The sequence below is a fragment of the Triticum urartu genome, chromosome 4, assembly GCF_003073215.2.
Source record: "Triticum urartu cultivar G1812 chromosome 4, Tu2.1, whole genome shotgun sequence".
In the NCBI taxonomy this organism is placed as follows: domain Eukaryota; kingdom Viridiplantae; phylum Streptophyta; class Magnoliopsida; order Poales; family Poaceae; genus Triticum; species Triticum urartu.
The window spans coordinates 18,251,209-18,278,893 of NC_053025.1; the positions used below are offsets into that span (position 1 = coordinate 18,251,209).

At 43.9% G+C, this 27,685-nt stretch overlaps 1 protein-coding gene and 1 pseudogene across 1 annotated transcript; both read left to right on the forward strand.

Moving 5' to 3' along the window:
* The first annotated feature begins 2,093 nt into the window (after window positions 1-2,093).
* On the forward strand, window positions 2,094-9,366 carry LOC125554545 (annotated as a pseudogene).
* Window positions 9,367-12,955: 3,589 nt separating this feature from the next.
* Window positions 12,956-15,559, forward strand: LOC125554546. Its single transcript, XM_048718069.1, has 7 exons — window positions 12,956-13,024; window positions 13,115-13,228; window positions 13,460-13,735; window positions 13,822-14,070; window positions 14,327-14,367; window positions 14,588-14,762; window positions 15,278-15,559. Exons 1-7 carry the CDS (start codon window positions 12,956-12,958, stop codon window positions 15,557-15,559), a joined length of 1,206 nt encoding a protein of 401 aa, XP_048574026.1.
* Window positions 15,560-27,685: the final 12,126 nt, after the last annotated feature.

Consider the following 27,685-nt stretch of genomic DNA (forward strand, 5'->3'; position numbering starts at 1 on the left):
ACCAAGTATATGCACCCTTGTGTGTGTTGTACAACTGATCAGTTCACAGAGACAAAAGAAACTTTGTAGAAACCATTGTCAGGTGAAACACTAGCATATAACAGCAGAAGAAAATGATAGCTTCAGTTTGTGTTGCAGCAAGTAAATAGAACCATTTGGCATGAATAAAACAAGATTTGCAATGCATTTGCCCTGATAATCTGATACGGTGTCAACTGTTGGCATGAACAAACATTCATGGTTTGCTACAGAGGAAAATGATAGCTTCAGTTTTATATTGCAGTAAGTAAATAGCACCATTTGCCAGGTGAAATACACACATAGCAGCAGAAGAAAATGATAGCTTCAGGTGAAACACTAGCACATAGCAGTAGAAGAAAATGATAGCTTCAGTTTAATAGAATATATGTTTGATAACAGATGTTCAGCATTGTCAGGTGACACACACATAGCAGCAAAATAAAAGGATAGCTCCAGTTTTATGCTAAACCAAATACATAAACCATATAGCTGACATGCCCAGCTAACTAGCATTGAGGAACCAACAAGACATTATGCATCAACGCACGATCGGGCTCGTCACGGCTGAAACCTTGATGTACTAGCACCACCGTTGAAATCCAGTTGACGAGCGGCCGGCGGTGTTGTGCCATCTCCATGAGCCTCAAGCAATAGTCTTGTGAATTCTCCTTGGATAGGTTGACCTAAAAGTGATGGATACTCTCCAAATGCCATGGATATTGATGGATTTATAGTACCACCAAAATCATATTCCGAAGGGCCAGCTGCGGACGGAACAAACACGGACTCCTTTGCTGGATAGTTTGTACCTTTTCCTGCAAATTGTATGTAGATATAAGAAATAGAAATGAAACATTGCTACTTATTCACACAGAACAAGCAAAGGTACCTTTTTTTTGCCTTTCTTTGCTCCCTCTAGCACATCTTTTGATCTTTTTTGCTTTGAACATTTTATTCGTTCAGGAGCTCTAAATGGCACCTTTGTTTTTGCAACATATCCAGTCATTTCGGAGGAACTTTCAGAGTCCTCATCTTCACCCAAGTTTAAATTGCTAAGTAATTCTAGTGCTTCCAAAGCCAACTTATCAATACCATTGTTGAGACGTGTAAGAACCTCCTTTGATGCTTTGCACTTCAATGCAAGTGAAATCATCTTTCGAGAAGTATGCAAAACAAGAAATTTTTACATCAAAACTGAATTGCAATGATAGCTTAGAATCCATGTTTGCACATACTTCTCGAAACATATATTCTATTAAACTGAAGCTATCATTTTCTTCTACTGCTATGTGCTAGTGTTTCACCTGAAGCTATCATTTTCTTCTGCTGCTATGTGTGTATTTCACCTGGCAAATGGTGCTATTTACTTACTGCAATATAAAACTGAAGCTATCATTTTCCTCTGTAGCAAACCATGAATGTTTGTTCATGCCAACAGTTGACACCGTATCAGATTATCAGGGCAAATGCATTGCAAATCTTGTTTTATTCATGCCAAATGGTTCTATTTACTTGCTGCAACACAAACTGAAGCTATCATTTTCTTCTGCTGTTATATGCTAGTGTTTCACCTGACAATGGTTTCTACAAAGTTTCTTTTGTCTCTGTGAACTGATCAGTTGTACAACACACACAAGGGTGCATATACTTGGTCCCTTACCAGATATTGGAAGGAAACAAGTGATCAGTATGTTCAACAGCACAAATACACTGAAAATGTCGCAACACATTATATGAAAAGTGGACAAGAACAACTATACATTGCAAATTCCACAAGCTTTCATTCACACAGAAATTCGTTTACAACATAGGCCAGTCTTGTAAGAGAATAAAATTCAGAAAGGAAAATACAGAATAGTTGCCTTTGTTCAGGCTTTTACAGCTCAAATCACACACAAAAATCTACAGGAACTTGTTAGTTGATGTTGTTTGCCGAGAAGCGACCAGGGTGACACAGCAGCGTCGAAACGGTTGGCCGGAGCCAAGGGGCGTATGAAGCCTGTACAATAAGCCGGCAGCGCTGCGAATGTGGCCGAGGAGCATTGCCATGGGCAGCGGCATGACAAGGGTAGATGGTGTGGCGCCGTGAGCTTGGCCGCCGGAAAACATGGTGGGTGCCGGCGGGGATGGAGAGCCACGAGCAGGCCGGCGTCGAGGAGCAGGCCGACGAGCAGCTACGACGGTGCCGCGACCTGGGCCGCCAACGAACGCGGCCGTGCCCGCGGGAATGGAGGACGTCGAGCAGGGGAGTTGGGTCCAGCGTCGAGGAGCACACTGGCGGCGATGTGGCGAGCAGCCGGAGCCGATCACGCCGGCGGCTGGAATTGGGGGCGTCGGAGGAGTTGGGCTAGGGATTTGATGCACGCTCGACCTGGTCTTCGGTTCGGGATAAGGTGACTCTGCGCTGAGATTCGTGCTGCCAGATGTCATGCGCGCGAGGTGGTCTCCCGTTTAGCCTCGTGCGACCCGGTCGTACCGGATTTTTTTCCCATCACAAGGAGCAACCTGAGCATCGGTGGTTTGCCAACACCTATGATAAAGATATACTGTACTGTTGTGAGTGTAACCAGAAGGTTCCACTCAAGGTTTTTAAGTATCGTCCATCACAATCAACAGAAGCTTCAACTGAGTTAGAGGCAAACACCAACTCACTTCATCCGAAGGATGATGAAGGTTTGGACAAGAAGGAGGTGGTGACACCGCAGATGAAACCGGTGGAGGCGGAGGGCAAGGGATCCAGCAGTTCGTCATCTCCTCGCTCGGAGGATGATGATGGTTTGGGCAAGAAGGAGGTGGTGACACCGCAGATGAAACCGGTGGAGAAGGAGGACAAGGGATCCAGCAGTCCATCATCTCCTCACTCGGAGGACATAGCCAAGGAGGACGTTGCCAAATATAATGTCATCAGGGGGCTGCGGAATCCCGGCAACACCTGTTTTTTCAATGCCATGCTGCAGTGCTTATTGGCCCTTGACCCACTGCGCAGCATAATGATGGGACAAAACGTTTGCAAAGGGCCAATTGCTGCGCTTTTCAAAGAGCTTTTTGTCAACACAAGTCCTTCAAGCAATGCAAAAGGCTGCCTTGACCCAACAAAACTGCTTGCATCTGTCTGCTCAAAGTGGCCCCAATTTAGTACCGGCGGAATGGAGGATGCCGAAGAACTCATCCAATGTTTTCTTCATGGTTTGGATTAAGAGGAAGATGAAGCACGTCAACCTTCAATGGATGCTTCAAAGAAGGTCACAATTGTCAATTCCATCTTTGCAGGCGAGGAGTGTAGTGTTCGAACCAGCACAGAATGTGTACACAGTTCCAAGGAGAAACATGAAGAGACCCTTATATTCCGACTGCCAATTCCAGATAGGAAGCTCCCTGCTGTAGCTTCGAGGAGCAATAAAGCTGATGCTGAGGCACATGATGGCGATGATCCTGTATCAGTTGAGGATTGCTTCTCCTTATACACCAAGGAAGAGTTGATGTCTGATTGGGTCTGTGAGTCTTGCACTGATGCAGCTAACACAAAACATGTTGTGGAGTCAGGTGGTGACGATAACCAAAATGACCAGAAACAGAAACAGGAAACAACAAAAATTTTCAGAGCTGCAAGGAAAAGAATGATTATAACCAAAGCTCCAGATGTAATGGTGATTAGTTTGATCAGGAAAAAAAGGCTCCTAATCCTGCTGGATATGATAAATTGGAAGGACATGTGTGTTTCAAGGAGATTCTTAATATGCAGCCATACATGGACGAAAGGTAGGTATTGTTTCTTTGACTGACTGAATATGAAATCATTTTTGATAGTCTTGTTCGAATGGATAAGAAATCATTTTACCTGAATCTGAAAACTTGTTTGACCGACTATTGTAGGAAAAAACATTCCTTGACTGACTGAATATAGATCCGTGCATCAACCAGAGTAGTAGCGCAGTGTTAGTAACTACTTCAGCTATCTTCAAGCATGAAGCAGTAACTAATTAATAAATACAACTCAAATTTAGAAATAATTGATCAATAAAAAAACCAACCGTCCGTCCAAATTAAACAAAACAGAAACTAGTATAACTGAAGTTAGCTCAGCTTAATTAGGTCCATGAATGAAAAAGCTGGAGCACCTAGATTAGCTAGGACCCATGACATGAAAATGAACTATAATTGCTGACTTAGTATTCTTTTGTCCCTCGTTAGCGACAAACAAAGGCATGCATACTTACTCTTCCTAGCTTTGAAAATGAACCTTTTATTAACTAACTCTATACACTCTCAGCTCCCTTCCTAACCAAAGAAGATCTCCAACCACTACCTAGCTATTAATCATCCTTATGTAGTTTCAGACAATTATTCAGACTGAACTGGGTCTGAATAATTTTTGAATTTGGCATCTCAGTATTTGTGATTTATGAGCGAGCGACAGTACTGTACAGCTCTACGACTGCTCTGGTCATCACTATTTCCTGTAATTTTCAGGGTTGACGAGAATGACAATAACACCTACCGTCTAGTTGGTGTTGCTCAACACATTGGAGATCGGGAAGGAGGTCATTATATTGTGTATGTAAGAGCTAGCAAGATGAATGGTCAGGAACATCAAAGCAATGACAAGTCTTGGTTTTATGCAAGCGATGAGATGATAACAAAAGCCAGCTTGCAGCAAGTTCTTGATTGCGAGGCCTACATTCTCTTTTATGAAAGGGTGGGGAACTAAGACTTTATAAGTTATTCTGTGTTTGTTGGCATGTTTATTTAAATGTCAATGTTCTGTTTGCAGTGTTCAAATCATGATGCCCAATCTTCTGCCAATGTCACGAGTGAGGAATCTGGACTTGCCAACCTTCTGCCAATGTTGCCCAATCTTGTCGGTGATTTGATTCCTCCACCCATGGATGACTTGGTCCCATGGGATGAGCAGAGGAACCCCAGACGGGATAAAAGGAGAGAACAGAGAGCGGACAAGAAAAATGCCACATTGCTACCTATGTTTTGGGAGTTTCTTGATGAGTATGTTTATCTCGCTTTTCTATGTTTTTTGTCTCATGCTGCTCAATGGGTTTCACCTCTAGCCTATCCCAACTTGTTTGGGACTAAAGGCTTTGTTGTTGTTGTTGTTGTTCTGCTCAACGGGTTCTAATCCAGACAACTTCGTTTTGATAGGTTCACTCTATCCGGAGAAACGATGTCATATTACCGTTTTCAATTGTGGGGCATGCTTGTGAGAGGTTCTGTATCAAGGGAACTGCTCATCTCTTGAGTCGGTCAAAGGACCTTGCAATGAGAGTCTGCAATGGCGGCGAAAGGTATAATTTTGACAAAATTATCTCTTCAATCTTGGAAAAATTGGTTATGTAGCACCCAAATAGGTCGCCTTTAGAAAGCTAGCACCAAAATGTCTTGGTACACTTAAATAACACTACAAAGGTTACACATTTTAGTTGTTTAGCACGGTGTCATATTCTCCATCCAAGGCAGTTATTTAGGACCAATGTATCCTTGTTTTAATCATACAGCTAGTACAGAGGCACCACTCTTTCAAGCTTTGGATGTTTCTTGGCTAACTGTGATCCACATTGAGTAATTGTTCTTGTATCCTATCCTGTAGTTTTTTTGCACCAACAGTTGGATCTTTCCTGAAGATATCCTCCCCCTTCGAAGCTTCCTTTCCTGTTACTTTACCAGTACTAGCACAAGTATGCTCCAATTCTGAAATCACAATTACCTTTTTTTCAAAAGGGGACAAATCACAATCACTTGCATGAAAACCAAGCTATAAGATTGTGTGCTGATATGTGCTGAAAATTTTCCCAATTTTCCCTTTAAATTTGTAGCCATCACTTTCTCTTCAAATTAGTAGCCACCTTATTTTCCTTATGATTCCTTGATTTTAATATCATAGTACTAATTAATAAATACTGTAAACAGGCTGAGGGTGAAGTTAACAGAAATTGCCCGGAAGTATATGCTGGAACTTGTAACAAGTTTGAAAATAAAGCTGACAGAATGCAACAGGAATTTAATCCAGCAGCTCGAGTTAAAATTTCTTGAAATGCCCAAAAAGTAATGTTCTCAATCCCTTCCCTTTTATATCATTATTTATTTATGCAACTCAGTTCTATTTTAGTGCTTAATTAGAGACTACTGTATATATGTTTTCAGGCATGAAGAGCTAGAGGATTGTTTTGGCGCTGCTTAGTGTGCATGGTCATGTTGAGGAGAAAATCATGACACCTTTGCCTGATAAATGCGCCTTGGTTCAGGCACTTGTCGAACATGTGATTAGCAACCATAAAGCTGGGTACTCGTGGGAAGGTGATTTTGGCTTAAATGATATGGATGCCTACGATGGCAAGGTGGTCATCACAAAAAGTCCGAAGTTATTTGATATACAGCCTGAAATATCGCCCGAGATGGTCACTGCAATGGCGAAGGATTTTAAAAGTATTGCAACAGAAGTGGTGCAAAAATTCATGCAGTCTCAGATTTACGTTCCTTATTTGTCACCTTTTCATGCTTTCTTGAGTGGCATGGGACTATATGCTACCTGGTGGTCGGACCGACTCAAGACAAAGAATTTGCGAGAATTGATACTCCATTATCCCTTTCTCAAGCCTTCAAGGGCTCGTTTGAATTTGCTGGTAGGCATCTTTGATGCATGGAGATCGTTCGATAAGAATGATACAAGTCCTTTACTTAAGAAGATCATCAGCTCTGTCGAAGGATCTTTCTGGTTATGGAAGATGAATGCGGTTGAAAATCAAATCATTATTGATGTTTTCCGGTACAAAGGCGCTGCATATTATGAAGACGGGCTACAGTACGTGATTGAATTATTGAGGCATCTTGCAGTACATGGCACTGAGAAATCCTTTGACTGCCATGTTGATGGCCCCCGCAAGCAACTGGTACAAAATCTCGATGAACTGGAGGTCGGAGGTGCTTATTATCTCGAAGAGTTTGTGATGCTTGCCTTAACTTCTTTGTTAGAGAAATCGGCAATGAAAGACATGTATGTCGTTGCAGCCCACTACTCAATTTTATTTTATTTTCTGTTTAGTTTTATTAACTGCTAGGTATTATATGATCTACAGGTTGGAGTCTGTTTGGGAGTGCTACAAGAATTGCAATTACTCCTATCAGAAGTAAATTAGCAATGATTCGTGGAGGGGAAAGATGTGGCCGAGCTCCTTATGTAGGTACATCCACTTTGAACGTCTACTAATATCCCATTCACATTTTCTCCCATCAGATGCAATGTTTTTAAATAAGATAATGTTTTAATTATTGAGTATACCTTTTCCTCTTCACTTTGATTTGTTTCTTTTTTTTTCTCTTGATGCATTGCACCGTTGAAGTGCTTCTCCACACAACAACAAAAAATGCAGACAAAAGGAGAGAATCCCATAAAAAATAGTTATGAGAGAAAAAACTGTGTGTGTGTGTGTATGTGTGTGTGTGTGTGTGTGTGTGAGAAATTTTTATTTGTGCTGAACTGTAGCCATCACAGCACTGCATAGTGTCAGAACCAACATTCGGCGCCAAGCCTCATTACGACTGTACAACACTGTAGTAAACTTTCTTAGACTAGCATCAATTTGGACGCTCCTGGTCCAGAAAGAACAACTAGGATAGTGAGTGCACCTTCATGGAGTTGGGAGTTAGGGAAACCGAGAATGAAGTGTCGTGTGTGGGATCATCATAGACTCATAGAAACCGAGAACAGCTAGGTGGCTTGTTGCTTGGTGTTCCTGTAATTGAGATTTGAAGCAATCTTGTGTGGTAACAGGGACTTGCACTAACGTTCATAAATGTTTTTATTTGAGATTTTTAACGGTACCCTGGTACTCCAATCACCCGTATCGGAGTACCAAGCAAATGAAGCTGTCCATGATAAAGGGCAACTAGTCATTTTACCAATACTACTTTGGACTTTCCCATCATCCCGTAGGGGTCGATAGCTGCCCATTGTTCAGTAAAATAAAAAAGAAACTCCCGATCGTTCAGCGGAGCTTTTTCTATCGAGTGGTGGTGGCGCTGCCAGCCCAATCCTTTCCTCAGTTCGCAGTCGCGGTGAGGAAACAAAACACATAGAGCCATAGAGGAAACCAGGGGCAGCAGGTTAGCTGCCATTTTTGTGCGAACTGATCACTTGATCTGAGGATTTCTGAAGTTGTTGTTTTGATCACACATATACAGATATACAGATGAATTAGAATAATCTGTAGAACGAGTATGGCCGTGGTTAAATGGACAATGGCGACCTTAAGGTAGAAAACTATCATGCTCAAGTAGAATTATTTTTTATTTCCAATATTCACTGATACCTCTTACTTGAAGTTGTACTGATGTTATTGCGGAGGGCTTAGATGGTATTTGGTATGCCTGTTTCCATTTATCCTCTTAGTTCTGTTGTTGCGTCCTACAATCTCTAGGAATGTAATTTGCTTAGTTTCCTTCATTCAGTTTTACTAGTTTAGTTTCTCCGGAAAGAAAGAGCTTGTCAATTTATGTTGCATAATCAAGAACAAAGGAATTTCTTCTCAAGTCTGGTATTTGTACTGTACAGCTTAACTGTTCCACCAAATGATAGCAAAGCCTTCTCTATGTTCACTGCAAGAAGTAGGCACATCACCATATTATTCAAATGGTGTCTTATCAGAGTTATAACAGTTTTGTGATCTTAAAATCATCTCTATCAGAGTTATAACAGTTTTGTGATCTTAAAATCATCTCTTCTTTGTTCCCTTATTCTTATGCAAAATGTATTTGCTCTTTTTTATTCAGAGGCTTTTACTGAAGCTTGTTGATATTTTAGTCAGACATGGTATTAATTGTCTGCGATATGCTTTATGGATCGTTATATCATTCTTCGCAGTTAGGTGATGGACATGTCTCCCCGTCTATTTTGTGAGCAATTCAATGGTGCTACATATCCCTTGCAAATGGCCTCTACATGGAAGAGAGCTGTCAGTGGCTTGCCGACTGCACGAAGACGACGAACCACACCTGATTACAATGGCCTCTACATGGATTAGCTAGTGAAGCTAGATATGAACCTGGATTCTGTTTTGCTCTGTTTGGGTCATCAGGGTAGTCAGTGTAATGTTGCTCTTTCATTTGTACGAGTAGGTAACTGCTGTTGTATCTGGGAACCTGATGTACACTGACTTTGCAATGGAGCCATGGAGTTGCAGACTTACTATTTGTCAAAAAGGTTAATTACTGGATTCTGATTTGCAAGTTTATGTTAGTACTGAATTTTGATTTGTAGAGTTAAGTGCCCTTAGCCCTCAGGCACTGCCGGGTGCCTTCCCCTTGCAACCGCCGCAATTTCCCATGTTGAGGTCTTGAAGATAAATATAACATGACAGAACTTTGATGTACATTTTGGTTTGTCTTCCATAGTGGAGCCATGCACAGTTTTTTCTAAAATGTTCATTACCAAAAAATTGATTTGCAAGGTTGTGATGGTACTAAATTTTGATTTGCAAGGTTATGGTATTACTGATTTTTTATTTGCAAAGTTAAAATCATTTCCAGGTACTTGAAACATGCTGCAACCAAAGCATAACAAGTTCGCACGATTAAAGAGACATGATAGTTTAGTAGATTGAAAGTGCAGTGCACTCAACAACATGAAATAGAATGAAAATACGATAGCACTAGATTCTCAAATCGTTCTCGAGAGCTAACGTCATCTGATCACACTTGTAATTGCTAGTGGGTACAAACTCTCACTGATCAACAAAATAAGTAAGAGCGGCGCATGTCTTCGGACTGAACAAATATCATCATCGCACAACAATAATTTTTATGAATTACACACACACACACAGAGAGAACAACAACAGGCTCGGTTTGGTGAAGAATAACAGCAGGGGAGGAAGACAGAAGGAGCAGCAGGGGCGCTCAGGAAGAAGAGGGAAGCAGCAGGGGGTGGTGAGAGAAGAGAAGCATCAGAGAGCAGATCAGCCGCCCTGGCCTCTTGCACGGGTGGAGCGTGCCACCTCTCTCCCCTTCGGTGTTCAGCCGCGCGTGGGATCAGACGGCCTGGTGAGTCGCGCGCTTCGACCCCCTTCCTCTCCTCTGGTTCGCGGGTTCAGCCGCGCGTGGGATCAGACGGCGGTCTGGTTGGTCGCGCGCTTCGACCCCCTCCTCTGGTTCGTGGGTTCAGCCGCACGTGGGATCAGACGCCCACCGCTTGCCGTCTGGTGGGTCGCGATAATACTACACACGCGCAAAAGTCACGGCCTTTCACGGACCCTGCTACGTGGCCTTCACTAATTGTCCCTCCCTGATTTTAAGTGGCGGACCCGCCTCACTTTATCAAACCTAAGACCCTATTTGATTCGCAGGATTTTCAAATCGTAGGAATAGGAAAAGTATAGGGTTGGAGTGGCATGCACACATGAAGCCTACAGGATTAGCATGGAGTGTTTGATGGCACAGGAAAAGCAAATGAATTGTAAAAAGAGGTTGGAGTGGATGTTAGATTTCCTATGAAATGTAGTACAAAAGATTCCATAGAAAAAATTCTTAAGGATTTCAATCCTCCAGAAATCCTATAGAATTCCTTTGAATCAAAGGAGCCCTAAGCCAACCAGATCCTAACCATCCCATAAAAGCATGTAAAACCCTCGTGTGTAGCATCTCTCGGTGGGTCGTGCCTCTCGATGCTTCGATTGGTCACCAGATGCTGGCGCTCTTGCAAAATATACTGTGATACGAGTCATTAGATGATACCGTGCTCGGCATGGTGCGTCAGATCTGCATCGAAGGCATAGGATCAACTCATTTGTTTATATACAGGATATTTTGCGTCTAGCCCCCCAAAAGTTGTGCCTACATGCAAAATCATAGCAGCTGTTCAAAATATTAATCCAGATGAACAACTACCGATGGTTTCCAAATGAACTAGTACGTCATAATTTTCTAAAACACTAATACTCGATGATCACAAGCAGAAGCAGTCCCTGTTTTTGCGTTACTCACTTTTCTTAAAAGCTGCATATAAGTTCTTTTTTACTCAGATGTGTGTCAGTAGCGTCTTTTCAGGGTGATAGGTAGATTTTTAGTTCATCATTGTGCCCGTGAGACAGAAATGCCCCAAGCTGAAAACGAGATGCGAATTTGACATGGTGTAATGCAAAGCTGCAACCGGCAATATAGAAAAGTTTAAGGTCTGTTTTGTATATTTGGTAATGGATGTCTGACTATTTAATCCTCTACTTTGGGCACAGATCACAACTTCTTGTATCACGGTATCATATCAATGCCCGTATCACTGGATATATGCACTCGTGCGTGATTTCTTCTGGCACTTTTCAGTTAGCCCCCTCCAGAACTGAACTCTTCTCCAAGTTGATCCATGCTTCAGTGTTGAAAGCACTTTCGACCAAGTTTGAGTGCCTAAACGCACTCTGCAAAATATGAAGAAGTGTTGTAATAATATCATAATAAGAATATTTCTGCAGAAATGAATACTCTACAAGTAAATGTTGTGGTCTCGTGTTTAATTTATGATGCAAAAAGGCTCAAAATACTATATATATATATATATATATATATATATATATATATATATATAAATGTGCTATCAGTGTTTTCGCTGACTCGTTTACTGATTGAGGCACGAACTTGACGCCACTATAGGCAGTGTCCTATGTTATGCAGACGCAGTGTCGTGGCTCTGTTCACGTTGCGGTGACGGCACGTTTAGTGTGAGCGCGCGGGACGGACGTGAGACACGGCTTTAGAAGCACGAGAAGGACAGCCGTGCTCCTCTTTTCCTGATGTTTTTCTTATCAGCAACTTTGTTAACAAATGTAATTTGGTTCCCTATATCGTGTTAATATTCCTTTCTATTAATTTTTGAGAGGCATTGGTGTGACACGCATGGTCGCATATTATGTGCAGGCACGAACAGTGACGTACTAGAGGCACGAGCGTGAAGCAAAGGGAGGCACAGAAGTGAAGGCTCGTGACGCACAGACGTGAAGTCATGCCTGTGTTTTGCAGATGTTTCAGTGACACATTTTCACTGCAGGAGGCACGATGTTAGTAGAACTTGAGGCAAGTTCGTGCCTATATGCGGCAAATTTGACTATTTTGACTTGTGGACGAAATCAATTCACAAAATGAACTGCCCGTGAAACAATTTTACACCCCTGACCTTTTTGTGCAGCGCCCGCCACGACGGCGCCACACCCTACGGTGCAGCGCCTAGATCGGGGGCGTTGCACTTCAGTCCACCATGGCAGCCCCTGGGCCCGCACCCAGCAGTGCAGCGCCTCCGAGCTAGGCGCTGCACCGTAATGTGCAGCGCCCGGCCCGCAGGCGCTGCACTGTGACTTAGATGCTAGCCGCCCGCTGCCCCCCCCACCCCCCCACCCCACCCATTCGTTCCAGAGGAGTTACAGAACAGGCGGCCGGCGGCTTCCTCCTCTCCCCCTCTCAATCCCCTCTTAAAAAATCTTCAGATCTGACGATTTGGCCCGTGGATTCCTTCACCAATCCATCCTAGAAGGTACTTTTCTCCGATCCCCTTCTTTCTATCCATAGAATGTATGCTATTTCGGAGATTTGAGGAACCCTTGTTTGAATCTTGTGTGTATTAGATTTGGGGAATTTTTGTTTGAATCTTGCATGTATTAGATTAGGGGAACCCTTGTTAGACTAGAATGTGGTTTGGATACATAGGTTGACATGTTATTTATATAGTTTGGATACATAGGTTGACATTTTATTTATATGGAAAAGATATTTGTATTGAATCTTGCATGAGGTAGGCTTAGTTTAGTTTATTGAAATTACATTTGTATTGGCGAGAATGGTTTGGATACATATGCTTTGTATTTTGCATCTAGTAGGCGTACTTTAGTTTATTTGTATTCAAAAGATAATCGTGTTGACAAGAAAGCTTTCTTTTAAAATTGTTAGGATGGTTTGGCTTCTCGATGATCACTGGGACAAACAACACCGGTCGTACGCTATGGCGGTGGAGCAGCGGGTAATAATGAAAGTGGCATGTTTTATGAATTTCGTATTTATTTCAAACACAAATGCCCCATATGTAATGTTATGAATTGTTTGTTTGTAGGAGCTTGCACCTTTGAAGCTTCGTTCTCACGGGGTCACCCTTGGGTGGATGCGCTATGATGAGCGATACACAACGTATGTAAGGAAGACAGGACTTCTCCCTTTCATTCATATGGTCAGACGGTCGACGCCACCCAACAATGCTCCAGCACTCACCGCGCTTATTGATCATTGGCGGCCGGAGACACATAGTTTTCATCTACGGACCGGGGAGATGACAGTGACGCTCCAGGATATTGCTATGATCACCGGTCTTCCTATCGATGGGAATCCTCTATGTATGAGCACCGATTCCGATGGGTGGCGCGCGCAGATGCATGCCCTTATCGGTATGGTTCCTCCGGAGCCTCCGGAACCAGCAGCAGAAAACAAGAAGAAGGAAAGAGTCGCAGCCGGTGCTACTTTCACGTGGATTACTGAGCACTTTGGTACTTGCCCACCGGAAGCTGATGAGGACACGGTCAAGACATATGCTCGTGTCTACATGTGGTATGTGATATCCAGGACTATGTTTGCTGATGGCACAGGCAAGAATGCTCCATGGATGTGGCTGAAGGCATTGACCGTCTTCGATAGCAAATGGAGTTGGGGTTCGGCGACACTGGCTTACTTGTATAGACAGGTATGAAGTTGTTTCTTTTTCACTTCATTGCTACATTATGAATGCGATCTTGCTCTTAATTGAACCATGTTCTCTTTTATGTGCAGTTGGACGAAGCCTGTTGTAGGTCATCTGGAGGTATTGGTGGTTGTTTGCTCGCACTTTCCATATGGAGCTGGGAGCGTTTGCCGGTTGGACGTCCGAAGAAGGTGAAGTACGATGATTGGGACGACAAAGGCGACCTACGGCTACCCACTTGGGCTTACAAGTGGGATGTGATAAATGAGACGACAGATGATCCCTCGGTCATGTACAAGTCGTACCAGAGCGAGCTTGACGCGATCACGCCTGAGCAGGTGAATTGACATGGCATAAGTGATTATGATGCTTCTCTTGCAACTCGATATCAATTTTGCATTCTATCCCATTTTGCAGGTGATATGGGAGCCATATGGAACAGGAGATAGTTTTGGTAAACCTTTAGAGTTCAGGCTGAATCCGATGTGCACTAGGGATAGGGATCTCTGGCGTATGCGGTGCCCAATCATATGCAACTGGGCGGTTGAGCTTCACCTCCCACATCGAGTGCGCCGTCAGTTTGGTTTGTTCCAGGCACATCCGCCGGAGTGGGAGGACACGGACAAGTTGCTACACGCGTAAGATATAATTAACCTTGAGTACTTAGCAGCTTCTCGGCGGTTTCGATGCTACTAATATTATGTTTCTAACTTGCAGGTTGGATAGGACAAGGCAGCGAAAGATTAAGGATTGGGCCAAGCATCACAGAAAGTATGTCGTACAGTTTGCGCTTAGTGTGGAGCAAGCTAGGGCTGGAAAAGGAGTCCAGCTTCGTGAGCACTGCCCTGTAGCGTTCAACAACTATCTCACATGGTTTCTTGCAAGTACCCGTGTGGAGGTATGCAAGCCGGCGTATGCTGAGGAGATTTTGGAAGAACCCACTGTTTTTGATGAGGTAGCCCAACACCAGTACAACGCATTAGTCAGGAAAGGCAACTCAGTGATCCCTTCAGCTCCAATGATGAACTTTGTGGTATTTGCCCTCTTTGCTTTTCATTCACACTATTCACATCTTCGCTTGCCTAACACGTTAATACCATTTCTATTCATAGCGTGCCCAGATCAAGAAAGCAGCTGATGAGACCGAGACTATTCTTGAAACAACCCCGGCTGGCAAAAGCGATGGAGAAGGTGCACTTCGAGCATTCATCAAGGTTCACATCTCCTTCAAACTAGCACTTAACATGTGTTGCTACGTTCGATGTCTCATTCACTTGTACATGTTGCAACGCCAGGGCCAAAAGTTAAGGCTGCTATCAAACCTTTTTGGTTGTTGTGACCCCGAGTATGCATCACCAGAACGGTCTAGGTCGGCGACACCATCAGATCCCGCTTCGGGCCAGAGCCATGGTGATCATTTGGAGGATGAGGATGTGGGTGTGGTCACCCAAGAGGTATGGCATGAGCATATATATCCAATTATTGATGCATTGCTAACTATATTCTCACACACACGGTCTTTCCATATCTTTTGTTGATGCATAGGTTGTTGATGATGATATGACCTTGGGGACGTACCAGGCTAGGTCTGCATACATGCTAAAGCCTAGGAAGGGAATCAACAAGTACACACCTGAAGACTTCACCGAAAGAGGCAAAAGGACGGTCGGCACCTCGCGGATGGCGGCTTTGGATGACTATTTGGATGACGATGTCAATGACGTGGAGGAACCGGAGCCGGAGCGGGAGCGTGTTCCTCTTCCTAGGAAGGTGAAGAAGTTAGCCAGCAAGAGGGGGGGAGCAGCCAAAAAGCGCTCAAGGAACTAGCTCTTCTTAGGAACCAGCCATAGTCCTTTATTTGTGGTAGCTCTATGTTGAACTTGATCCTCTTTGTATGTCTTAGTTATGTTGAACTTGTAGTTGACGTCTTAGCAATGTTGAACTTGATCCTCTATGTTGCACTTGTTGTCTTAATAATGTTGAACTTGATCCTCTATGTTGAACTTGATCCTCTTCCTGGTAGGAAGCAAGGCCGCTTCGACCGATGCATCCTGCTTGTCTCCTACATCGTCCATTTCAAGAGCCCTCTTCATTAGCTTCACCACTAAAGCCCTCATCTTGATCATTCACATTGGCAGTCTCGACATGTTTGAACTGGTCTGGATCCTCGAGGGTGACCTCAACTCCCTGCTCAACCACATTGAACTCTGAACCATGACAATCACCCTTTGGGTGCACCAAGTCCCCCTCTCCCTTCCTCATCTCTACTTGATAATGACCAAGTTAAGCTACAGCCGCTGCAGCGCCTAGCACCGAGGCGCCACACTGTACAGTGCAACGCCCCAGGGCTAGGCGTTGCACCTGTACTTAGCAAATTTTTTGGCACATGCACACATATTCCGATGAGGAGAGATAGTAGTTCACGACACATAGCAACCAAAGAACTGTGACACATAGTAGTTCACGACACATAGTACTTCACGACACATAGTACTTCACGACACATAGTAGATCACGACACATACTAATTCATAATACATAGTACTCATGACACATAGTAGATCACAGCCAAATCGAGGAGGAGAGTTAGTAGTTCATGACACATAGTAGTTCACAACCAAATTGAGGAGGAGAGATAGTAGTTCATGACACATAGTAGTTCACAACCAAATCGAAGAGCATAGTTTAGAGGATAACACGATTATCGTCCACAAGCAAGTTGAAGATGACATAGCTCTATTGCGTAGAGCAAGGCCCCTTTCCCTTCTTCTTCCTCTCTTCTGAAGGAAATATGCCCTAGAGGCAATAATAAAGTTATTATTTATTTCCTTATATCATGATAAATGTTTATTGTTCATGCTAGAATTGTATTAACCGGAAACATAATACATGTGTGAATACATAGACAAACTTAGTGTCACTAGTATGCCTCCACTTGACTAGCTCGTTAATCAAAGATGGTTATGTTTCCTAACCATGAACAAAGTGTTGTTATTTGATTAACGAGGTCACATCATTAGTTGAATGATCTGATTGACATGACCCATTCCATTAGCTTAGCACCCGATCGTTTAGTATGTTGCTGTTGCTTTCTTCATGACTTATACATGTTCCTATGACTATGAGATTATGCAACTCCCGTTTATCGGAGGAACACTCTATGTGCTACCAAACGTCACAACATAACTGGGTGATTATAAAGGAGCTCTACAGGTGTCTCCAAAGGTAGATGTTGGGTTGGCGTATTTCGAGATTAGGATTTGTCACTCCGATTGTCGGAGAGGTATCTCTGGGCCCTCTCGGTAATGCACATCACATAAGCCTTGCAAGCATTGCAACTAATGAGTTAGTTGCGGGATGATGTATTACAGAACGAGTAAAGAGACTTGCCGGTAACGAGATTGAACTAGGTATTGGATACCGATGATCGAATCTCGGGCAAGTAACATACCGATGACAAAGGGAACAACGTATGTTGTTATGCGGTCTGACCGATAAAGATCTTCGTAGAATATGTAGGAGTCAATATGGGCATCCAGGTCCCGCTATTGGTTATTGACCGGAGATGTGTCTCAGTCATGTCTGCATTATTCTCGAACCATAGGGTCCGCACGCTTAACGTTACGATGATAGTTATTATGAGTTTATGCATATTGATGTACCGAAGTTAGTTCGGAGTTCCGGATGTGATCACGGACATGACGAGGAGTCTCGAAATGGTCGAGACATAAAGATTGATATATTGGAAGCCTATGTTTGGATATCGGAAGTGTTCCGGGTGAAATCGGGATTTTACCGGAGTACCGGGAGGTTACCGGAACCCCCCGGGAGCTATATGGGCCTTAGTGGGCTTTAGTGGAAAGGAGAAAGGGGCAGCCCAAGGTGGGCCGCGCGCCCCCCTAGTCCTATTAGGACTAGGAGAGGTGGCCGGCCCCCTCTCTCTCTTTCCCCCCTCGGGGAATCCTATTCCAACTAGGATTGGGGGGGAGTCCTACTCCCGGTAGAGTAGGACTCCTCCTGCGCCCTCCTCCTGGCCGGCCGCCCCCTCCCCCTTGGCTCCTTTATATACGGAGGCAGGGGGCACCCTAGACACACAAGTTGATCATTGAGACCGTTCCTTAGCCGTGTGCGGTGCCCCCTGCCACCATATTCCACCTCGATCATATTGTAGCGGTGCTTAGGCGAAGCCCTGCGACAGTAGAACATCAAGATCGTCACCACGCCGTCATGCTGACGGAACTCCTCCCCGACGCTTTGCTGGATCGGAGCCCGGGGATCGTCATCGAGCTGTACGTGTGCTAAGAACTCGGAGGTGCCGGAGTAACGGTGCTTGGATCGGTCGGATCGGGAAGATGTACGACTACTTCCTCTACGTTGCGTCAACGCTTCCGCTGTTGATCTACAAGGGTACGTAGATCACACTCTCCCCTCTCGTTGCTATGCATCACCATGATCTTGCGTGTGCGTAGGAAATTTTTTGAAATTACTACGTTCCCCAACAGTGGCATCCGAGCCTAGGTTTTATGGTTTGATGTTATATGCACGAGTAGAACACAAGTGAGTTGTGGGCGATATAAGTCATACTGCCTACCAGCATGTCATACTTTGGTTCGGCGGTATTGTTGGACGAGACGACCCGGACCAACATTACGTGTACGCTTACGCGAGACCGGTTTCCCCGACGTGCTTTGCACATAGGTGGCTTGCGGGCGACTGTCTCTCCAACTTTAGTTGAACCGAGTGTGGCTACGCCCGGTCCTTGCGAAGGTTAAAACGGAGTCTATTTGACAAACTATCGTTGTGGTTTTGATGCGTAGGTGATATTGGTTCTTGCTTAAGCCCGTAGCAGCCACGTAAAACTTGCAACAACAAAGTAGAGGACGTCTAACTTGTTTTTGCAGGGCATGTTGTGATGTGATATGGCCAAGACATGATGCTAAATTTTATTGTATGAGATGATCATGTTTTGTAACCGAGTTATCGGCAACTGGCAGGAGCCATATGGTTGTCGCTTTATTGTATGCAATGCAATCGCGATGTAATGCTTTACTTTATCACTAAGCGGTAGCGATAGTCGTGGAAGCATAAGATTGGCGAGACGACAACGATGCTACGATGGAGATCAAGGTGTCGCGCCGGTGACGATGGTGATCATGACGGTGCTTCGGAGATGGAGATCACAGGCACAAGATGATGATGGCCATATCATATCACTTATATTGATTGCATGTGATGTTTATCTTTTATGCATCTTATCTTGCTTTGATTGACGGTAGCATTATAAGATGATCTCTCACTAAATTATCAAGAAGTGTTCTCCCTGAGTATGCACCGTTGTGAAAGTTCTTCGTGCTGAGACACCACGTGATGATCGGGTGTGATAGGCTCTACGTTCAAATACAACGGGTGCAAAACAGTTGCACACGCGGAATACTCAGGTTATACTTGACGAGCCAAGCATATACAGATATGGCCTCGGAACACGGAGACCGGAAGGTCGAGCGTGAATCATATAGTAGATATGATCAACATAGTGATGTTCACCAATGAAACTACTCCATCTCACGTGATGATCGGACATGGTTTAGTTGATTTGGATCACGTGATCACTTAGAGGATTAGAGGGATGTCTATCTAAGTGGGAGTTCTTAAGTAATTTTATTAAATTGAACTTAAACTTATCATGAACTTAGTACCTGATAGTATCTTGCCTGTTTATGTTTGATTGTAGATAGATGGCTCGTGCTGTTGTTCCGTTGAATTTTAATGCGTTCCTTGAGAAAGCAAAGTTGAAAGATGATGGTAGCAATTACACGGACTGGGTCCGTAACTTGAGGATTATCCTCATTGCTGCTCAGAAGAATTACGTCCTGGAAGCACCGCTGGGTGCCAGGCCTGCTGCTGGAGCAACACCAGTGTGCCATGCTTTACGGCTTAGAATCGGGACTTCAACGACGTTTTGAACGTCATGGAGCATATGAGATGTTCCAAGAGTTGAAGTTAATATTTCAAGCAAATGCCCGGATTGAGAGATATGAAGTCTCCAATAAGTTCTATAGCTGCAAAATGGAGGAGAACAGTTCTGTCAGTGAGCATATACTCAGAATGTCTGGGTATAATAATCACTTGATTCAGATGGGAGTTAATCTTCCAGATGATTGCGTCATTGACAGAATTCTCCAATCACTACCACCAAGCTACAAGAGCTTCGTGATGAACTATAATATGCAAGGGATGAACAAGACTATTCCCGATCTCTTCGCAATGCTGAAAGCTGCGGAGGTAGAAATCAAAAAGGAGCATCAAGTGTTGATGGTCAACAAGACCACTAGTTTCAAGAAAAAGGGCAAAGGGAAGAAGAAGGGGAACTTCAAGAAGAACGGCAAGCAAGTTGCTGCTCAAGAGAAGAAACCCAAGTCTGGACCTAAGCCTGAAACTGAGTGCTTCTACTGCAAGCAGACTGGTCACTGGAAGCGGAACTGCCCCAAGTATTTGGCGGATAAGAAGGATGGCAAGGTGAACAAAGGTATATGTGATATACATGTTATTGATGTGTACCTTACTAATGCTCGCAGTAGCACCTCGGTATTTGATACTGGTTCTGTTGCTGATATTTGCAACTCGAAACAGGGACTACGGATTAAGCGAAGATTGGCTAAGGACGAGGTGACGATGCGCGTGGGAAACGGTTCCAAAGTCGATGTGATCGCAGTCGGCACGCTACCTCTACATCTACCTTCGGGATTAGTATTAGACCTAAATAATTGTTATTTGGTGCCAGCGTTGAGCATGAACATTATATCTGGATCTTGTTTAATGCGAAATGGTTATTTATTTAAATCAGAGAATAATGGTTGTTCTATTTATATGAGTAATATCTTTTATGGTCATGCACCCTTGAAGAATGGTCTATTCTTGTTGAATCTCGATAGTAGTGATACACATATTCATAATGTAGAAGCCAAAAGATGCAGAGTTGATAATGATAGTGCAACTTATTTGTGGCACTGCCGTTTAGGTCATATCGGTGTAAAGCGCATGAAGAAACTCCATACTGATGGACTTTTGGAACCACTTGATTATGAATCACTTGGTACTTGCGAACCGTGCCTCATGGGTAAGATGACTAAAACACCGTTCTCCGGTACTATGGAGAGAGCAACAGATTTGTTGGAACTCATACATACAGATGTATGTGGTCCGATGAATGTTGAGGCTCGTGGCGGATATCGTTATTTTCTCACCTTCACAGATGACTTAAGCAGATATGGGTATATCTACTTAATGAAACATAAGTCTGAAACGTTTGAAAAGTTCAAAGAATTTCAGAGTGAAGTTGAAAATCATCGTAACAAGAAAATAAAGTTTCTACGATCTGATCGTGGAGGAGAATATTTGAGTTACGAGTTTGGTGTACATTTGAAAAATTGTGGAATAGTTTCGCAACTCACGCCACCCGGAACACCACAGCGTAATGGTGTGTCCGAACGTCGTAATCGTACTTTACTAGATATGGTGCGATCTATGATGTCTCTTACTGATTTACCGCTATCGTTTTGGGGATACGCTCTAGAGACGGCCGCATTCACGTTAAATAGGGCACCATCAAAATCCGTTGAGACGACGCCTTATGAACTGTGGTTTGGCAAGAAACCAAAGTTGTCGTTTCTGAAAGTTTGGGGCTGCGATGCTTATGTGAAAAAGCTTCAACCTGATAAGCTCGAACCCAAATCGGAGAAATGTATCTTCATAGGATATCCAAAGGAAACTATTGGATACACTTTCTACCACAAATCCGAAGGCAAGACTTCTGTTGCTAAATTCGGAAACTTTCTGGAGAAGGAGTTTCTCTCGAAAGAAGTGAGTGGGAGGAAAGTAGAACTTGACGAGGTAACTGTACCTGCTCCCTTATTGGAAAGTAGTACATCACAGAAAACTGTTTCAGTGACACCTACACCAGTTAGTGAGGAAGCTAATGATGATGATCATGAAACTTCAGAACAAGATACTACTGAACCTCGTAGATCAACCAGAGTGAGATCCGCGCCAGAGTGGTACGGTAATCCAGTTCTGGAAGTCATGCTACTAGATTATGATGAACCTACAAACTATGAAGAAGCGATGGTGAGCCCAGATTCCGCAAAATGGCTTGAAGCCATGAAATCTGAGATGGGATCCATGTATGAGAACAAAGTATGGACTTTGGTTGACTTGCCCGATGATCGGCAAGCAATTGAGAATAAATGGATTTTCAAGAAGAAGACTGACGCTGATGGTAATGTTACTGTCTACAAACCTCAACTTGTCGCAAAAGGTTTTCGACAAGTTCAAGGGGTTGACTACGATGAGACCTCTCACCCGTAGCGATGCTTAAGTCTGTCAGAATCATGTTAGCAATTGCCGCATTTTATGATTATGAAATTTGGCAGATGGATGTCAAAACTGCATTCCTGAATGGATTTCTGGAAGAAGAGTTGTATATTATGCAACCGGAAGGTTTTGTCGATCCAAAGGGAGCTAACAAAGTGTGCAAGCTCCAACGATCCATTTATGGACTGGTGCAAGCCTCTCGGAGTTGGAATAAACGCTTTGACAGTGTGATCAAAGCATTTGGTTTTATACAGACTTTCGGAGAAGCCTGTATTTACAAGAAAGTGAGTGGGAGCTCTGTAGCATTTCTGATATTATATGTGGATGACATATTACTGATTGGAAATGATATAGAATTTCTGGATAGCATAAAGGGATACTTGAATAAGAGTTTTTCAATGAAAGACCTCGGTGAAGCTGCTTACATATTAGGCATAAAGATCTATAGAGATAGATCAAGACGCTTAATTGGACTTTCACAAAGCACATACCTTGACAAGATTTTGAAGAAGTTCAAAATGGATCAAGCAAAGAAAGGGTTCTTGCCTGTGTTACAAGGTGTGAAGTTGAGTCAGACTCAACGCCCGACCACTGCAGAAGATAGAGAGAAAATGAAAGATGTTCCCTATGCTTCAGCCATAGGCTCTATCATGTATGCAATGCTGTGTACCAGACCAGATGTGTGCCTTGCTATAAGTTTAGCAGGGAGGTACCAAAGTAATCCAGGAGTGGATCACTGGACAGCAGTCAAGAACATCCTGAAATACCTGAAAAGGACTAAGGATATGTTTCTCGTATATGGAGGTGACAAAGAGCTCATTGTAAACGGTTACGTTGATGCAAGCTTTGGCACTGATCCGGACGATTCTAAATCGCAAACCGGATACGTGTTTACATTAAACGGTGGAGCTGTCAGTTGGTGCAGTTCTAAACAAAGCGTTGTGGCGGGATCTACATGTGAAGCGGAGTACATAGCTGCTTCGGAAGCAGCGAACGAAGGAGTCTGGATGAAGGAGTTCATATCCGATCTAGGCGTCATACCTAGTGCATCGGGTCCAATGAAAATCTTTTATGACAATACTGGTGCAATTGCTTTGGCAAAGGAATCCAGATTTCACAAGAGAACCAAGCACATCAAGAGACGCTTCAATTCCATCCGGGATCTAGTCCAGGTGGGAGACATAGAGATTTGCAAGATACATACGGATCTGAATGTTGCAGACCCGTTGACTAAGCCTCTTCCACGAGCAAAACATGATCAGCACCAAGGCTCCATGGGTGTTAGAATCATTACAGTGTAATCTAGATTATTGACTCTAGTGCAAGTGGGATACTGAAGGAAATATGCCCTAGAGGCAATAATAAAGTTATTATTTATTTCCTTACATCATGATAAATGTTTATTATTCATGCTAGAATTGTATTAACCGGAAACATAATACATGTGTGAATACATAGACAAATAGAGTGTCACTAGTATGCCTCTACTTGACTTGCTCGTTAATCAAAGATGGTTATGTTTCCTAACCATGAACAAAGAGTTGTTATTTGATTAACGAGGTCACATCATTAGTTGAATGATCTGATTGACATGACCCATTCCATTAGCTTAGCACCCGATCGTTTAGTATGTTGTTGTTGCTTTCTTCATGACTTATACATGTTCCTATGACTATGAGATTATGCAACTCCCGTTTACCGGAGGAACACTTTGTGTGCTACCAAACGTCACAACGTAACTGGGTGATTATAAAGGTGCTCTACAGGTGTCTCCAAAGGTAGATGTTGGGTTGGCGTATTTCGAGATTAGGATTTGTCACTCCGATTGTCGGAGAGGTATCTCTGGGCCCTCTCGGTAATGCACATCACATAAGCCTTGCAAGCATTACAACTAATGAGTTAGTTGAGAGATGATGTATTACGGAACGAGTAAAGAGACTTGCCGGCAATGAGATTGAACTAGGTATTGGATACCGATGATCGAATCTCGGGCAAGTAACATACCGATGACAAAGGGAACAACGTATGTTGTTATGCGGTCTGACCGATAAAGATCTTCGTAGAATATGTAGGAGCAAATATGGGCATCCAGGTCCCGCTATTGGTTATTGACCGGAGACGTGTCTCGGTCATGTCTACATTGTTCTCGAACCGTAGGGTCCACACGCTTAACGTTACGATGACAGTTATTATGAGTTTATGCATTTTGATGTACCGAAGTTAGTTCGGAGTCCCGGATGTGATCACGGACATGACGAGGAGTCTCGAAATGGTCGAGACATAAAGATTGATATATTGGATGACTATATTCGGACACCGGAAGGGTTCCGGAGTATTATCGGATAAAACCGGAGCACCGGGGGGTTACCGGAACCCCCCGGGGGGTTAATGGGCCTCATGGGCCTAATGTGGAGAAGAGGAAGGGGCTGCCAGGGCAGGCCGCGCGCCCCCTCTCCCCCTAGTCCGAATTGGACAAGGAGGGAGGGGCGGCGCCCCCCCCTTTCCTATTCTCCCTCCACCTCTCCTAGTTGGACAAGGAATGGGAGGGGAGTCCTACTCCCGGTAGGAGTAGGACTCCTCCTGCGCGCCTCCATAGGGCCGGCCGCACCCCCCCTTGGATCCTTCATATACGGAGGCAAGGGGGCACCCTAGGACACACAAGTTGATCCACGTGATTGTTCCTTAGCCGTGTGCGGTGCCCCCTTCCACCATATTCCACCTCGGTCATATCGTTGTAGTGCTTAGGCGAAGCCCTGCGTCGGTAGTACATCATCATCGTCACCACGCCGTTGTGCTGACGGAACTCATCCCCGAAGCTTTGCTGGATCGGAGCCCGGGGAGCGTCATCGAGCTGTACGTATGCTAAGAACTCGGAGGTGCCGGAGTAACGGTGCTTGGATCGGTCGGATCGGGAAGACGTACGACTACTTCCTCTACGTTGCATCAACGCTTCCGCTTCGGTCTACGAGGGTACGTAGACAACACTCTCCCCTCTCGTTGCTATGCATCACCATGATCTTGCGTGTGCGTAGGAAAATTTTGAAATTACTACGTTCCCCAACAGTAATCCCCGAGGGTATGGAGGGCGTGGAGCACCCAAACCCATTCGCCTTTGAGGTGATCCTGAGCGATGCCAGTTCCAAAGACTCCAGAGGTGAGGAGGAGCTTGACGGCGTGGCCAACGAGGAGGCCCCGAAGGGGGATGAAATGGTGGAGCCTCCGCCAATGGCGAAGAAATGCGGGAAGGCTTTGGCGGCGGAGTAATCGGCCCGGAAGGCAGCAAATGGTGCCGCCTAGTCAAGATCATTGGTATGGGTAGGTTAGTTGTTCGCTTGTAGATGATGTCATATGACACCGACTCGTCCTTGGCCCGGCGTCCGATCTTGAGGCCATGGTAGTGCGGGGGCGACGCCGTCTCATCCTTGACACGGTGTCCGATCTGGACGCCGCGGTTGCGCTTGGGTGATGCTGACTCATCCTTGACTCGCTGGAGCGGGGACGCTGGCCGGAGTTGGTTTCTCGGGGTGCGGTGTCTGCATTGAAGCGGCGACGCCCGAGAGGTCACGTTCGTCAGCTTCGCCCTCCCATACGATCAAATTGGGGACATCAATGTCGCCCGCTGCATGCCCTAGGTCAGCATGAATGCGGTGCTCGTGTTCGATAAAAAGCACGAGAGAGCGGTGGTTTTTTTGGTGGGACAGGGCAGTCAGACAAGGGTGTGGCTGACCACAAAGCCCCCGCCCCCTGTTCTTATTGTTTCTGCAAAGGGCGCCTACGGGCGCGCTAGTTGGGCTCCGCCCATTTCCATTTTTTTCTTCTATTTTAAACGTTCAAAAAAATAATGCAACACCAGACTTCAAACTCGCGACCAGCTTCTTCGAAGAAAACGACGGTAACCCTAGGCCATCGAAGGATTAGTGCTTTCTAAGGTTTTTTCCTTTATTTTATTTCTCTCTTCAATCGCGAGAATCCACCGGTATTGGAAAGCTTACACAAGCTTTCCGAACCAGCTTTTTATCGATTCGCTGGTCATTTCGGGGGTGGTTTTATTCCAGTTTTATTTTTATTTATTTTTTAAACAAATCATGTTTTAAAAAAACTATGAATGTTTTTCAAATTCGATGAATTTTTTTCAAATTTGATGAACTTTTAAATTCAGATGATTTGGGCGGTCTTTGGCGCTGACTAGGAGCTCCTAGGGACCTTTGTGAAAAAAGAAGGGTCGACAAGAAAGAACGGGGATAATATGGCCCATCAGCCCAATATAACCCAAAAAATAAAGTGTTATTTTTCATAAATCCTTCTTGCACTTTATTTTTTAGAGTAGACGTAGAAACTTTGAAGCTGGTAGTTTAGCAAAGCTTTCCTTACTAGATCTTGGTAGACATGTGTGGCTTGATGTACCCCCACGATTATTGTTGAATAAAGAGGAACTAGGTTTACTCAACGCGCGGATTACCGATCAAACAGGGCGTTGTAGGCGTCTCATCCAGGAGCTGGCGCACACAACGGCTTGGTATGGGCCGACCCAGTTACACGAGTTGGGTGGTCGCCCGCTCGCTGTACGCTCGTTTTACGGTTGTCTGGTCAACGGTTCACTTCGCTAAAAAGAAAAGGTCAACGGTTCACCATTTGAACCAAGAAAAACCATGATTTTAGTTTGCAAAAATAAAAAAAAGTTATGAATTCAAAATGTTCACAGATTATGAAAAGTTCATCAAATTTGAAAAAATAAATGTTTTGAAAAAGTTCACCGAGTTTCAATAAATCATAGAATTTGGAAAAAAAATCATCGATTTGAAAAAACTTTATTGAATTTGAAAAAAATCATCAAATTTGGGAAAAAGTTCACCGAATTTGAAAATAAGTTCATCGATTTTGGAAAAAGTTCATTGAATTTGAAAAAAATCGACTCTGGAAAAGGTTCATTGATTTTGAAAAAAATGCACCGAATTTGAAAAAAAGTTCAGCAAATTTTTAAAAAATCATTGATTTTTTTTTGAAAAGTTCATCACTTTGTCTGCAGAAAAAAAAAACACACACACGTCTAGACCGTCAAACTAACTAATACAGGCTCATGTTGGATGGCTTCGAAAGTCCGGACGTATGCAAGTGATTTGAGGGTCTAAACCGTCAAGCGGATCAATACATGTTCATGTTGGATGGCCGCTTTTTTTTTAGAACAGAGGCTCAAGAAAGAGGCCGATTTTGAATTAACAAAGCCATCAACCAGTCAGGATTACAAACTCGAAACCAACACAAGAAAGCAGAAAAACGACAAGATACAAAGGCGTTGGATGGCCGCTCATGCCTATGTTGGATGGCTTCAAAGGTCCAGACGTATGCAAGTGATTTGGCTGTCGACTTTGGAGATGCCTGACTACGAGAGCAAGATACGAGCAGTAATGTTTCACTACTGAACGAACAGCGCGTGATTTGAGGGTCTAAACCGTAAGCAGACCAATACATGCTCATATTGAATGGCGGTCCATGCCTGTAGGAAAGTGATTTAAGGGTCAACTTTGAAGATGTAGGCAAGTGATTTAAGGATCGACTTTGAAGATGCCCTGACTACGAGAGCAA